At 54.7% G+C, this 15,214-nt stretch overlaps 1 protein-coding gene across 1 annotated transcript in view; it reads left to right on the plus strand.

Annotated features, from left to right (window-relative positions):
- Positions 1–5,725, plus strand: part of DCX (doublecortin) — a 41,298-nt gene extending 35,573 nt beyond the window's left edge. The window contains exons 6-7 of the mRNA XM_031944452.1: positions 2,883–2,977; positions 5,662–5,725. Of these exons, the coding sequence (XP_031800312.1) occupies positions 2,883–2,977; positions 5,662–5,718 (152 nt within the window). The 3' untranslated portion in view covers positions 5,719–5,725. The remainder of the gene's footprint in view (positions 1–2,882; positions 2,978–5,661) is intronic.
- The last annotated feature ends 9,489 nt before the right edge of the window (positions 5,726–15,214 follow it).

Consider the following 15,214-nt stretch of genomic DNA (forward strand, 5'->3'; position numbering starts at 1 on the left):
GAGAGTCAGGGCAGGAACTAGCGAAATTGCCGGATTTTCCAAATACACAAGAGAGCCGAGTCTGTACGCTCCAGGCCGGCGAGCTCAGACCCCTGTCAAGTCCCATACCCTCTCACTAAAGGGATGCTCGGTGGACTCCCAGAAAAGGGAGCAGAGAGCCCCAAGAGCTTGCCTGGCTTTGGGAAGAGCAGTTCCTGCCAAGCCGAGCTCCTTCCCCTTTCTGCCATGCTCACCAAGCAGGTCAAGCAGAGGAATTCTGCAAGATTGGAACAAATCATCTGGCCCGACCCCACGGGCAATGATTGTGGAGAAGAGTGGGCCTGCCGGGCAACAGTGGCGCTAGAGGGGACGGAGTGGTCCCAACAGCCAAGCTAGAGAATGAGCCTCTCCTCTTGGCTCCTCTCCTCTCGTCTTCCCTGTTCTTTTCTCTTCCCCCCTCTTCTTTCTTTCTCCCTTCCCTTCTCTTTTCTTCTCCTCATCTTCCTTCCTCTTCTCTTCTCTTCTTTTCTTCACTTCTCTATTATTATCTTTTTCTCTCTCTTCTCTCCTTCTCTCCTCTTCTTTCCTTTCCTTTTCCCTCTTCTTTTCTCTTTTCCTCCCTTCTCTTCCTCTTTTCTCCTCTCCTCTCCTTTCCTCTCCCCTTCCCTCTTCTTTTCTCTTTTCCCCTCTTCTCTCTTCCTTCACTTTTCTTCTCTTCTTTTCTCTTCTCTTCACTTCTTTCTTCTTCCCCTTCTCACTCATCTTCTTTCTTTCCCTCTAGCATCTCTTCTCTCCTCTCCCCTTCTTACTTCTGCTTCCCTTTTCTCTCTTCTCTTCATTTCTTTTTTCTTCTTCTCATTTCTCTTCTTCTCTTCCCCTCCATATTCTACTCTTCTCTTCTTCTCTTTTCTATTTTCTTCTCTCTTCCTTCCCTTCTCTTTTCCTTTCCTCTTCTCTCCTCTTCTCTTCTTCTCTCCTTTTCTCTCCTCTTCTTTCTTTCTTTTTCTCACTTCTTCTCCCTCTCCTCTCCTCTCCTTTCTTCCCTTTCCCTCCCTACTTTCTTTCCTGCTTTTGGGGGATCTCTTTTTGCTTGCTTCAAGCTCACAGGCTCATAGGCTGAGCCCTGGAAGGAAGCTCTGACCCATCAAGTCCAAGGCCTTCCTTCTGCAGAGGAGGGGACCGAAGCTCAGAGAGTCCGGAGAGCTTAAGTGGCTTGTTCTAAATCACATGAAGCGGCAGCAGAATTCAAACTCAGAGCCTCTGTGGCAGCCTACAATGCCCGTGGTTGTGGACAATGGAAAAGAACTGAATGTAAACTCCAGAATTTGAATCCTGGCTTTGCTGATTACTAGCTGTGCCACAAGGGCAAGTCCTTTCCCTTTGCTGGGCCTCGATTTCCTCATCTGTAAAATGAGCCAATTGGACCAGCTGGCCTCTAGGTTCTTTTCCGGCTCTAACTCTATGGACCCCAGGAGAGCATTAGGCTGGTTTAGAGAGTAAGCTGAGCAGCCAAAAGGAGCCAAGGTAGCTCCGGAGTAGCTGGCGAGCGGGTGTAGCAGGCAAGGATTTGCAGGGAACCTAAAGTGGCCTGCTGGGAATGGGGGAGAGGCGAGGGTGGAAGACCAACGGGGAGACTATTTCAGTGACTGAGCTGAGAGGCATTGGAGGGCTCTCCATGTGGGGGAAGGGAGGGGAAAGAGTCCGAGCCTGTGGCCCAGCTGGGAACCCGGGAGCCCGGAAGGATGGTGGTCCCTTTGACCAGAAGAGGGACATGGAGAAGGGAGAGACAAGCATCAGGCACAAATAGGAGGGGGGCGGTGGTGGCCTGCAGCCTGCTCCTCGCTCATCTCGGTCTGCTTCTCCCTCCCCTGCCAGCGCCTCTCTTTCCCTAGTTGATCCTTTCGTAATTTGAGAATTTCCTCGGCCGTTCGCTCTGTGTTGTTATGAATGATCTCTTACATTTACTTGCAAAATCCCTCGTGGTCACAAGGTCCTGTTCATTCATTATCCCAGTTTCTACTGCCAACCACAAGCGATGGGTCAGGGCAGGGCAGCGAGGGAGGAAGGGAGGCTTAGAGAGGGTCAGTGTCCGGTCTCCGGCCACACAGCGAGGCGGCGGGGAAGCCGAGACCGGAAGGAAGACCATGCCGGGGATGCTTTCCCTTAGATCCCCTCCCTCATCCTGGAACTTGTGGCTGGCATTTCCCCAACTGAGAACCCCCAGTGTTCCAGGCCCCGGCCAGTGAGCTACCTCTCTGGGGTTCCCCCAGTGGGAACTCTCCCTCCCCGTAATAGCCCTGTTCTCCTGAGAAAGAAAGGATGGGGCAGCTAGGTGGCGCAGTAGATAGAGCACCAGGCCTGAAGTTAGGAGGACCTGAGTTCAAATGTGACCTCAAACACTTAACACTTCCTGGCTGTGTGACCCTGGGTGAGTCACCTAACCCCAACTGCCTCAGAAAAAAAGAGAAAGGAAGACCAAGTGGCTCCTTCCGGTTCTCTCCTTTTCATGAGCACGGGCCTGTTGTCTCCCATTACCATCTATCTGCTTTCCGTGACTTCGATGGGGGAGAAGTGGAGCTTAATCAATTGACCTAAACCTGCGTTTATAATGGGAAAGGGGGAGAGAGTGGGGGCCTGGAGTTCTGATTACCACAGATCCTGCCTGACCCCCTCGGGGGATCCTGCCTGGTCACTCCACGGTCAGCGTCTTGAGCTCCCAGTGAAGCGGTGCCCCAGTCCTGCCTGGTGGGGAAGGGAGGGATTCGTGTGTGATTGACTTTTGGGACCTGCTACGGGACTTGATGTCCCTGGGAGAGGGGTGGGGGTGGGGGGCAAGCACGGAGAATCCCGGGTACTTGAAACGCTACTGACCTGGGCCTGCCTTTTCTGTTCTCTCGGGCCAGCCAACGGGACATCTAGCAGCCAGCTGTCCACCCCCAAGTCAAAGCAGTCGCCAATCTCGACCCCCACCAGCCCCGGGAGCCTCCGGAAGCACAAGGTATTATGTCTCTTATACCTTACTAAACCCCCTTCTGCTTTATTTACCCGGCCAGGTGGGAACGTCGTTCCCATTCCATCTCAACGACTCCAATACCACACGAGCTCCTCATCTGTCTCAACAGCTTTTGGGCCGGGTCCAGGAACTCCAGCAGGTACCACAGCCACCCACTTGCTCTGATTGGTTCTTTGGGCCTCTGGCCACCAGTTGCTTTCCAATTATGAGCCAAAGGAAGGGAGCTGTTGGCCCCTGGCCCAGAGACCTGCTCTGGCCGGGGGTGGGTGGTCTCAGGCAAGTAGAAAACAAAGGTGAAGAAATGAATTGTCAACGACCGTCAGGAAAAACGTGTTCAAAAGCACGAATGGACAGAGAACGGCAAGCAGAAATCCTCCCGAGGTGTCGCCGCGTGGCCGTCAGAGTCGCAAAGAAAAGAATAGGAAAACTCATCGTCGGAGGGGTTGAATCAGCCCAACCTTTCTGGAAAACGATCGGGAATTATCTCGTAAGGACAAAGTTCATCTTTGTAACTCTGCCCTAGAGATCCCCCTCCTGGGACTATATCCCAAAGAGGGTATTGAAAGACCCCAATGTACTAAGAGATTTCTAGCGGCACAGCGTGTGGTAAGAGAAAGCTGGGAACAAATATGTGCCCACCATAGTTTGCTAATGGCTTTTAACAAATGGTGGCAGATAAATGGAATGGCGTCTTGCACTACCATAAGGAATCGTGCATATGAAGGATTCAGAGAAATAGGAGAAGCCCAGGACGGAGTGGAGAGGGGTTCCGTGTGAGTTCCCCCTAAAAGGGGATTCCACAAGATGTCTGCAAAGGATCCCTGAAAGCGCATGGCTAGAAATATGGCGCCACTCTGCGGCGTAAGCAGAAATGCCTCGTGCAGAAAGCTGATGTTCAAGGGCTTCCGGGTGATTTGCTTCCAGTTAGATAGACACCACCGCCAGAAAGCAGACTGCCATATCATGAAGCCTTCTTTATGCCCCCAAACAGCCACTCTCAAGCCCCAGGTCTGCTCATCTTTCAAGATATTCCCGAACTTGAGAGCAGATTGGAGTATCTATTTGCGCTCAACGGCCAGCTTGGCTCGGAAGCTGCTCACGCTGGCAAAGATGGGCGTTAGAGCTCTATCGAGCCATTCCCGTAGTAGTGATGAATGGGTTTTAGCAACGGGCTTCGATTGCTGCACAAGCTTACTCTGGGAGTCAGTAGATCCTAAAACAATGCATTTCAGAAGAAACGAGCCATCTACAGAAACTAAAAAGGAAGGTGATTTCTAGCCTCGTCCTTATATTTCCCCCAGAATATGGGCCACAGGTTGGAGGGGTAGTTCTACACTCAGCTGAGGGATCCCAAGACCCAGGGGTACAGAATGCTGGTGATTTACTAGCCCCACCCCCGGCCTTCATAAGAAAGCTCTTTTGAAAGCATCAAACATTCCCTCCAGAAATCTGACAGAATTACCACCACCACAACCCCCCTTTTTTTTTGTTTACACTGAAATTCAACCAAGATAGGAAAATGGTCACTTAACAGTCAACAAGGATTTATTGATGAATTTTCCATATATTATTAGAATGAGAAGGGTTCTTAGTAACCCTCTCGTTCAACCTCCTTATTTCACAGGGGAGGAAACTGAGGCCTAGGAAGGGCACAGGACTTTAGATCTCTTTCCACTGTCCCAAAGTGCCCCAACCCATCTTGCATTATCAAAACCCCAAAAGTCCCCATTTTCATCCTGGTCCTCTAGGACCAATCTAGGAAAAAATCCAGTAAGGAGGGTTTTTATCTCACGGGTAAAGAAATCCTAGCATGGAGAAGGAGAGAAAGCTAGCAGAAAGAACGGTAGGACTGCCAGTGACGGGAAGGGCTTCCCCATCCCCAGACATATTCTATTTGTCTGGGATGACTCGAGGCCCCCCTCTCGCTTTCAGAGAAGGGCAAACGAGTGGCAAAGGACACGAAGATGTGGCTGATTGAGGAAGCCGAGATGGTTTGCTTTGGGGAATCGAAGTTTGGGGTTGTACATAATAGCTTTCTTGCAGTATGCAAAGGTTGACGTGTGGAAGACAACTCCCGCTCACTCTGCTTGGCTCCAGAAGAGCAAGTTTATTTCCCAGCGGAGAGCGGTCACACAGAACGTTGACATTGGGACCCGCTTTCTAACCGTGGGAGAAAGCCGGCCCAAAGTGGAAAGCCAAGGGCGGCAACAGGCTCCCTCTCTCTCGCCCCCCCGCCAGGGAAGTCTTCACACGGAGGCTGGACGCAGCTCATCGTCTTCCTGCTCGCTCGTGCACAGTTTACCCTAGGTGTGCCTCTGAGGTCTCCTGCAGCTCTGAGATTCTATGATTCTGGTATAATGTGATCATAGAGTGTTAGTGCTGGGAGGAACTGGAGTGCCCCCTTACTTTACAGAAAGGAAATCTGAAGACTCAAGGATGGCTAGGGAGGGCCATAGGATCCCACAGTGTCAGAGCTAGAAGAAGCCTTAGCCATCATCTAATCCACTTTCCCATTTTACAGCGGAGAGAGCTGAGGTCAAGAGAAGGGAATGGGCTCCAAGGGCCCCTGGTGAGTTCCATGGCTGAGCCAGCACTGGGATCTAGGAGTCTCCTAGGTTCCCACACTTGGTGTGAAGGCAAGTTAACACTGGCTCCTTTTCTTCTTCCAGGACCTGTACCTGCCTCTGTCTTTGGATGACTCCGACTCTCTGGGAGATTCGATGTGAAGAGAAGACCGTGTCCAGCGTCCAGAGGCCAACTTTCCACTTTCCTCCTGTACAGTATGGTACTTCTGCTAGAGTGTCCAATAGGGCGATTATTGCTTTCAAGTTTCAAAAAAAAAAAAAAAAAGAAAGAGAGAGAGAGAGAGAGAGAGAGAGAGAGAGAGAGAAAGAAAAAAAGAAAAAGGACGCAGAGTTAACATGGGTTTTTTTTTTCTGTGATTCCTCCTCTGGGCCACAAATCCACAGTTATCAAATCAGGTTAGATCGATACCATTCTTTTGAGTCATTTGATGGGGATGTGATATGTGCCGTTCCACGGACCTTCTGGGAAATTTCTGAGCCCCCACAGGGCTCATTCTTGTCTCATTCTATAGGTTGCCTTCCATGGAGGGTAGCTCATTCAAATCACACCGAGAATATGGCTGGGGGGGAAGGGGTGGGGGGAAAGGGAATCTGGAGCAAAAAAAATCCTCGGTGAATCCTCAACTGGGCAAAAAGTGCCCCCGATCTCCTTGTCCGAAGAAGGCTGCCAGGGGGTGGGAGCTGATGCTGGTCGTCTCTCGGCTCGCACCCCTGACAAAGCGCCAGCCTGACAGCTGACACCGCTTTGGGATGCCAAGGGGGTGGGACGCGCAGGGAAGCCAGCACTGGTGACGGTAGGGTGACTGCACCGTCCTGAGTGAAGTTGACCACGCCAGAGGGATTCCGAGACAGGCCCGCGTGTCCGGTAGGCCCCGGAGAGCACAGCCAACTCCTTCACCTCCTCCACAAGCCAAGTGGGAGCCCGGGAGCCAGCCCGCTCAGCTGGGCCCGAGGGACTCGAAGCAGCCACTCTGGAAGGCCACATTCACCCTCTTGGCAGCGATGGTGACGGCCTAGCTCTCCGTCTTCTGTCGAATGCCTTGTGAATCATCCACGCTGAAAACACTGTGAGAAATTGTTTTCAGGGCCGCCATCTTTTAGTCGCGTTTTATAGCAAGAACTCAATCTCCTTTTTATAAAAAAGCAAAAACAAAAACCTCATGTCTGTGCTCCAGGAGTAAACTCTCCCCGCTCCTTTTTTCGAAGCCGGGGCTTTGTCTTTTGTTGAAAAACCACGTGCAGAGAACGAAACCTTCCGACACCACCGACGACGACCTTCCAGACTGTCAGAGGATGACCGAGTTAAGCGACAATGCCATCGCTGCCAAACTGCCTTCTGGGGATGCCAAGAACAGCCATGGCCCGCGTGGTGGGACCAGCCTTCAGATGAGCTTTGTAACGGTTACGCGCCAGCGGGTCCCGCCATTCCCTCCGCATCCTCAGCCCTTCCTGTCACCACCAGCTTGGAGATGCTGTTGTTCCTTGGGTGCCCGATTTGGCTTGGCCGTGGCCTTTGAGTCAGGAGCTCCTCCACAAAGTCCTGAGACCTCACCTGAGATCGGGAGTCATACCAGCCAGTGGAGACGGCAACAGATGGGAAAAGTTCCTGATGCCGCCACCATTTCCCCGTGTGTTAGAAAGGCCAGGGAAGGCTAGGATGGGATGGGCTAGGATGGCTTGCCTTGGCTTGGCTTGGCTACTCAATGATCTGGGGTCATTTCACCACCCTACCCTGAGCGAGCTGTGTGTGTGTGTGTGTGTGTGTGTGTGCGCGCGCATGAGCGTGTGTGTGACTGTGTCAACATCAAGTGTCCTCTGCAGGCTACCTCAGCCTGAGCCACTGCCCACTGATGTGGTCACACGATGCTGGCAATGGAGGGCACTGGGGCAGAAGTGTGGCTCCGATCTTGGGATCGTGGAACAGCAGAGCCCAAAGGGACCTTAGATTCTTTTAGTCCAACCTTCTCGTTTGCAGAGGAGGAAACTGAGGGAGGAAAACATTCGTCCGATATCACACAGGCAGTAGGCGGCAAAGTCGAGACTCGAACCCCAGATTACCCAAGTTAAGCTCAAGACTGGCCACTAGAGCCAAGGCAATGCATGATGAATAGACCTTCTACTTTCATTCTTTTGATCCTTAAGGGCAGGATGAAGGCCAAGGGTCTCTTCCCTTCCTCCTCCTCTTCTCTTTTTTTTCCTGGGAAGTTGAAAGGATACCCTGGCCACTTCCCTTCCCTTCTTCCCGGGAGCTCATTGTCAATTCATTGGAAGAAGAAGCGGGCTGCACTCGAGTACCCGTGTAATCCATTTGGTGGGGAACAGAGGAAGAAGGGCTCTACTGGTCACCCCTCAAAGGCCTAAAGCCTCAGCCCCAGTCCCCCACGGTCTCGATCCTTGCTTTTGCTTGAGCATAGTAAGCCATTTACCACTAGTCATCTCCTTCTCAGCTCTGGTGGGCTCCCACCAGAGTCCTGCTATCTCTTTTGACCGGATCGAAGCCCAAGGCTCCCAAACCATGGGCGCTGGCTCATCTCCTGCGATTCTTTAGCTTCCGAAGGAGCACCTTTCCCTAACTAGCTCCACGGAGCCCGTGATATGACATCCAGGCAGACAAGCTTTGCTTGTGGGGCACTTCCTGCCATCACCATTAGGAAAGAACAGGCCTCCTTGGACCCTCTGCGGGGCAGAACAGGCTCACGTTCCTTGGGATGCCCACTCTCTTACGTGTCAGGGGCGGGCCAGCCCCTCCATTCATGCAATAAAAGAAAGGGAATGGCATTTCGGAGCCCTCCCTGCATCCCCAGCTGAGTTCCCTGTGTATTTACCCAGCGTAGGCCCAAAAAGGACCTGCTCATGGGCCTTTTCCCAGCTTATTCATTAACCAATATTATCAGTCCCCTAATGGGTGTAATGAATGAATTCCCAGTCCCCTCTGCTTTTCCGGGGCCCACTCGTGCCCCTAGATTCGGCCGCCTTAGCAGTTGGTGAGCTTTCCTCAGCCCAGACGTCAGAGCTGCTCAGCTCTTTCACCCTTTCCAAGAATAAATCATCCCTCTTTTGTTTAGATTGTTCGTAATTACAGATCGAGACGGTATCCTTCCCTTTCTGAGGCAAAGATGGCGTTTGTCTTAAAATCTGGCGACCATAACAATGAAATTGAGAATGGAGACCAATTCTAATGAATAGAGATGCTGGGAGAATGCAGCCATATATGGGCTTTTTTTCCTATCTGGAGGGAATACAAGAGGTCAGCTGCTCCAACTCCTTCATTTATAGTTGAGGAAAGGAGGCCCACAGAGGGGAAGTTGACTGGCAAGTCAGTGTCATCTGGGGCCGACCGCAGCCTTGGGTCCCGATCCCGGCTTGGGAATTTCCCTTTTCGGATCGAGGCTAGAAGCGATTTGTCCCCGTGCTCGCCTCCCCCCCCCACACACACTCATGAGCACCGTCACAAGATCCCAAAAACCTTCAGGAGACAGCCTCTTGGAAACTGAGCTGTGTGAACCCCCTTTGTGGGGCCCTTGGTGCCCAGCTGGGCCAGTGCCGGCCTGAGCCTCCTTCCCTCAAGGGTCCCTTGGATTCTTTCCAGCAGAGTCAGCGGATTTCGAGTGGCCCGGCAAGCATCTGCTGCCTCCCCCGCCCTCCGAGCCACCTCCCCACAGATAAAATAGATGTATCGAACAGCACGGCCGTCACTCGTTCCCATTTCCTGCAGAAATAGAAACAGAGACTAAGTAAAAGAAAAGGGCACACAAGGTAGAGTAGGGGGTAGATGGAGAAGGGAAGACCGTTTTCCTAAATGAGGTCAAGAGGGGGGCACGAGCTGAAAGATAAGGGCAAGAGCCATCTCGGAGAGAACGCGCGTCAGCAAAGCAAAGCGAGGCTGGCCGTTGGCACCCTGGGACCTTTGGGGCCCCTGTGGACACAGAATGTTACAGTTGGAAAGGCCCTTAGGCACGTAGAAGCTCAGAGTTGAGAGGGACCTTGAGCTATACGTGGCGTAACATGAGAGAATATGATGAATGACATGTCAGCGCCAGCCCGGGAGGGACCTTGAGATAGAGAACGTGGGTACCGGGAGGGCTTGTTGAAATTATCTCCTCTACCGCACTCGGGGGGTACAGAATAAAAGGGAGAGTCAAAAAGAAGAAAGGATTTGCCCAAGATGGCACAGGCCCAGGGCCGGAAGTCAAGGGGTCCTGGCTCCCACTGGAACCCCTTCTGGTACGCTCAGCCTTTCCTCCCCTGGCTTTCTGAGAGAAGCCATGTCTTGGACCCGCCCCCCCCCCAATCTCATCAAGCAGAGGGTACAAGGTCCAACCTCCCCACCCCAGAGGAAGTAAGATGCAAACCTTGAGGGGAAGCACAGGGGCAAGAGGATAGAGTGGGCCCTCTAGGAAGGCAAGAAAGGGCCCAAGGAGCCCCAGTGGCCTAGAGTAGGACGAGAGGTCGAAGGAGCACGAGACCCAGCCCTCCCTTGGGGGAACATTCGTGCTCAGCTGCTAGACTACCCGTTATCTCCTGAGCAAATGCACCCCGCTGGCCCAGCAGCTTTCCTCTTAGAGCTTTCAAATACTTTCTTTGCAAGATTTGGTGTGGCCATCATCAGCTGGAGCCCTTCCTTTGGTGCCTATCTTTGGGTGCTTCTCCTGCGCCCACTTAGCTTGGGCTTGACTCTCTCAGGCCCTGTGGCCGGAGACTGCTCCCAGAAGGCACCGGGGAAGGAGTTAAACTCCCACCCTGGCCATCTGCCTGTGGCTGACCTTAACGCTGCTCAGAGACCCAGGCGGCCTCTCCGACCAGTCCCGTGCTCCCTTTGGGCCCAAGGGGTCAGGAAGGTCATCAAGTCTTAGAAATGTCCCCAACGCTTTGACAATGAGCCCCTTGCTCCCCCTCAGAGTCTTGAGTAGCCAGGTGTTGACTCTTGTATCTGCACCCATCTCTTCCTCTTTGTGCCTCTGGCCTTCTCCCTGTACCTGCAATGTACACAATGTCCGCTCCCTTCCTCCATGTTCTCTCTGTACCACTGTCTTCCAGCCACTCTTCTTTCTGGGACTGCCCCCATTCTGGGGGCCCCCGGATTCTTCTCTACCTCTACTCTCCTTGCTATGGCCCTGCTCTCTCGGTAGCTTCTGCAAGCTCCTTTTTCTCTCCGTGGCCCCAATTTTCTCTGTGCCTTTCTTCAGATTCTTTTGAACTTCCCATCAGCCCTCGGTACCTTCTGGCTTCTCTGGGGGCCTCTCTGCGACTAGCACTCTTTCTGAGCCCCCACTTTTTCTCTGGGCCGTCACTCTCTGTCCCCACTACTTGCTGTCCCGCCGTCCCTTCATGGCCCACTTTGGCTCACACGCCCACTCTCTCCAGATCCCTGCTCCACATGTGGCCCTTTCTCATCTCCTCTGCCCCGTTCTCTCTGCATTGCCCACATTTTCATGATCCTCTCTGTGTTCCCCTTCGAGAGGAGCCCGTTCTCCTTCCTATGTCTTTTCTTGGGCTTTGGAAGCCTTGAAGGCTGGCCCTGGACTCCTCCCTCTGGGCCACCCAGGAGCCCTTCTGCTCTCTCTCGGGTCCCAGTGAAGGCGCCCCCTCCTGCTGGCCTTCCTTACCAAGGGACGTGGTACGGGTTCGGTTCTGTACGGCCCTGTCTCACTGCTACTTCCTCTTGGTCCTTTTACTTGAGGACCCGCAACACCGGCCTGCCGGCCGGGACCTCTCCAGCCAAAGCCGCAGGCCTCGGCCTCCCCCAACTCGCCCCCGGAGTGCCTTTCGGGATGGCCGGGAAGGGTCCGGAGCTGGAGAGAGCGACAAGAAACAGTTCACCTAAGCGTTCCCTCCAGGCTTCCTGTGGCAGATCCCCATGCAGGACTTGTATCCCCTTTGCAAAGAAACTATCTAAAGATTGTTACTGTTACTGCCCCTATCTCTTCCTGTTCCCAGCTCAACCGGGAACAGTCCAAGCCAGAGCCCAGAAAAGGCAAATGTGACCGGGGACCCTCCTCCCCCTGGGGCTTGGCCCTGCCAGGGCTGCCCGGCCACCCACCTCCGTCATCCAGGCCCTTCGGAGACCGGCTCTCTACTCGGAGAACCCAGGGCCTGGACAGTAGAGCGTTGTCCCCATGGCCCCGTGCCATTTGCCATCCAAGGGGCAGCCCGCTGCCAGAGAGGCTGGTGGGAGCAGAATCCCCGCCCCCTCCAAGTAAAACAGCTCATCCCCCTGATGTGTCCCAAGTCACTAGTTGGAGGCCTGTGGCTTCTCCACCACTTGAGGCCTCTGATGCCCACCCAGCACGCCCCACTTCTTGGACCTCTTGAAGGATTTTCCCTGTCTCCTTCTCAGCCACCTTGCACGTGCATGTGCACACACACACACACACACACACACACACACACAATCTTACAGGTGAGCAGAGCCATCTGCCCCCTGGCCACCTCCACAACTCGATTTCCTCATCTTCATCCTCATCCGACCTGCCCGGCTCCCCCCGGCAGCCCCGGGCCCGGCTGACCGGGCCGGGCCGCCATCTTGCGGAGCCGAGAAGCGGGCGGACAGCCGATCGCAACCCCGTGCCATCTTCTCACAGCCCCTCGGTCTTTTTTCGATTTGCTCATAGTTAACAAAGCTGCAATCCGCTATACCTGAGAGCCCATAGTATGTATTTGATTGTCATTTGGTGTTGGGAGGGGGGGAGGAGGGGGGGCAGGGAATGGAGGGAGGGGTTGGGTTGGGGGAGGAGGTTTAAAGTTTAGCTGGCATACTTTAAGCCATCTGTACAGAGCCACGTTGGGGGTGGGGGGTGGGGGGCACGCCAAGCGTAAGAATTAAGTTGTATTTAGGATTCGCTAGGATGGGGGGGGGGTCGGTGGAAATGCAAAAAGTATTTAACAAAGTCCACTTTGTATAAAGCCGTTCATTTTAACAGACGTTCTTTCTTCACGGGACGTTTGGGCGCACGCCCTCTGAGAGTGGCCCGCCTGGGCACCCCGCAGGGGGGCGCTCAGACCTGGCACTTCCGGGTGCCCCCCAGGCCCGCACCCAGCGGGGCCGGTGCAGGGGCAAGTCCGGGGCCTGCCTCCCCCGACTCCTCCGTTTTCATCAAGGGAGGCGGGAGAGCAAGAGACGGTACTAGGATGGCACGCTCTTGCCCCGGCACAGACTGCAGCTTAAAGACAGTGACCCCTGCCCCAGCTTCCCCGGAAGCAGCATACGGCAGGGCCCAGAGCCGCTTGCTGGCTGTCACATGGGGTGGTTCTCTGAAGCCTTATGGTCACCTCCTCGCCCCACTTGGCGCATCCAGAAACCATTTCTGTGGCCATTTTAAAGGGGGGGAGTGGGCGCAGTTAAGGGCAGTAGGGAGCCCCAGCACCATTAGGGACGCCGGGGCTGTAAATTTAGTGTTAGAGACTGTACGTAGCTTTGGAGAGTCAGTGCATGGTACCAGACATCCCGTCCCTCGGTGACCTTGTCGGTGACTTCCGAAAGGGAAGATTTCGTCTTTTCTCGAGTCCCTCTCCCCGTCTCCCCCTTCCCTAGCCCCAGGCTGTCTCTGGCCATAAATTACAGATCTGAGACCAATTTACGTGGGCAAAAAACCAAAAACCATTGTGCAACGGACCGGTCCTCGCTGCCTCTGGCCTCTTCCCGGGAACCCTGGGACTGAAGGCCCCGTTCCCCTTGATGCTAAAACCTTGGGCGAGCCAAGCCATCTTTCACCTTCTGATAAGATTGGAGGACTGTGCCTCGTCCCTGGATGCCGTCCCTCTCGGGCCGGCCGGGCTGCAGGGGGGGGGGGCCATCGGAGCTTCAGAGGATCGGCCTGGCCCCGGGTCCTTCACCACCCAGTATTAGGAAAGCCGATGAATGCTGACAACAGCAAAGACCTTGGTGGGGGGGTGCAGAGGGGGCCTTTCCCAAACAGTCCTGCAACCTGATAGCCATTAGGAGGGGCCAGTTCTCCCTCCGGGCCGCCCCTTCTCTCTACAGCAGACCACTGGAGCCGGCCTCTTTTGGGGACTCGGTTGCACCGGAGGACCTGGAGGTCTAGAGCAGCTCCCCGCGTACAGACCCCTCCAGCGGCCAAAAGGTGGCCGTGAGGGCCCACCGACGTGTCACGCTCCCCCCGGAAGAGTGGCTGCTGGGATGCGAGCTTTTGCTCACAATGTCTGTTCTTCCTCATTTTCTCATTTTCGTGTACATTGGCAAGGTGCGTGTAATGTCATTTTCCAAAAATAAAACTTGCTTTCCAGATTTCTGGCCGACAGCTCCCCTTTTTTCGTCACGGGGCCCCTAATGCTAGATAATGGCACGTTCGGGCACGGGGGCGGCACCGGGGGCCCCTGGCAGAGGGAGATGCCGAGGGCCAGCGGACACCGGGACCCCCCCGCCGAGCAAGGTGCTATGTTTGGCAGCTCCTGGGCCCCAGGTGTGCCCGGCAAGAGCCGGGCAGGGATTCGGTGACCATCTCTTTCCATGGTTAAGATGCCGACGCCCCGCCGGGGCCGGCCTTGCCCACGGGAAAGTCTGGAGGCTCCAAGAAGGCCCCCCCCCGCGCTCTTCCCCCAACCTCCCCGGCTGCTGGCCACCAGCGGCGGTGCCCTTCCACAGAGCCGGGGCCTCTCTCCCCAAGGGAAAGCTCTGGCTTAAGCCCTCCATGCCCCGGAACTGGCGAGACTGGGCCAACGCTGACACCGCCTCATGTCGAGAGGGAGGGGCCCCCAGAAGAGCCCGTCCTTGGAACGAGAAGTTATTTTTTTTCAAGAGAGGGGGGATTGGGGGGAGGGCCGGAGGGAACTTGCTGAGCGATTACTCAGTACCTGAACCTGGGGCCAGGGAGAGGGAAGGGGCCCAGAGCAACTCCAAGGACACTGCCATTTTTCTAAAGGCTAGGACAGGGCAGTCGAGTGGCCCTGAATGCTGGGTTGGTAAACGGGGTGGGGGAGGGGGTGGCTGCCTTGGGCTCCCCGGAACCGGCAAGGACCGGCATGGTCTGTTCCTGCAGGCCCAAGGTTTCCTTCCAGGCCCTGCCATCCAACACTCCCCGGGGGCCCCCCAGAAGAATGAACAAGGGAGGGATCCTCCCTGTATCCTGACTGATGAAAATGAGACAGGCAGGGCCATTTTGGAGTCAGAGAAGCTGACGCTGTCTTCAGCTCTATAGGGACTCTTCCGTGCCTCTGTTTCTCCCTCTGAAAAATGCGAGGCCTGGCCTCAGTGATCTCTAAGGTTCCTTTCGGCTCTGAGTCTCTGGTTTCCGAGGTGCTCCAAGGCCAGAGCCTCCCCCCTCTCCTTCCCTCCTGGCCCTCCCTGCCTCCAGCTTCCTCTCCAGTCTGGCCTGACAGAATTTCCAAAAGTGCTACTATGGAGTACAGTAGAGGAAGGTTACCGCCCTGCTCAATAACCCCCCCCCCAGTCCAAAGCAGCATTCCCTATGACCGCCCACGGCAAGGGCCAGCTGCTTCCCAGAGACCCAGGGCGGGCAAGGAGCCGGAACTCAATTCAGAGGTTTCCCAATCTACTTTCTAGAAATCGTGGAGGTTAGCAGCCCATTTCCCACCCCCCACCCCCAGCAGGCTACATTTAAATCCAAAGCATCACTTTCACAAATGGAACATGGGAAAGGTGCGAGGAGACAACAGCTCT

Source organism: Sarcophilus harrisii, chromosome X (assembly GCF_902635505.1).
Source record: "Sarcophilus harrisii chromosome X, mSarHar1.11, whole genome shotgun sequence".
NCBI classification, from domain to species: Eukaryota; Metazoa; Chordata; class Mammalia; order Dasyuromorphia; family Dasyuridae; genus Sarcophilus; species Sarcophilus harrisii.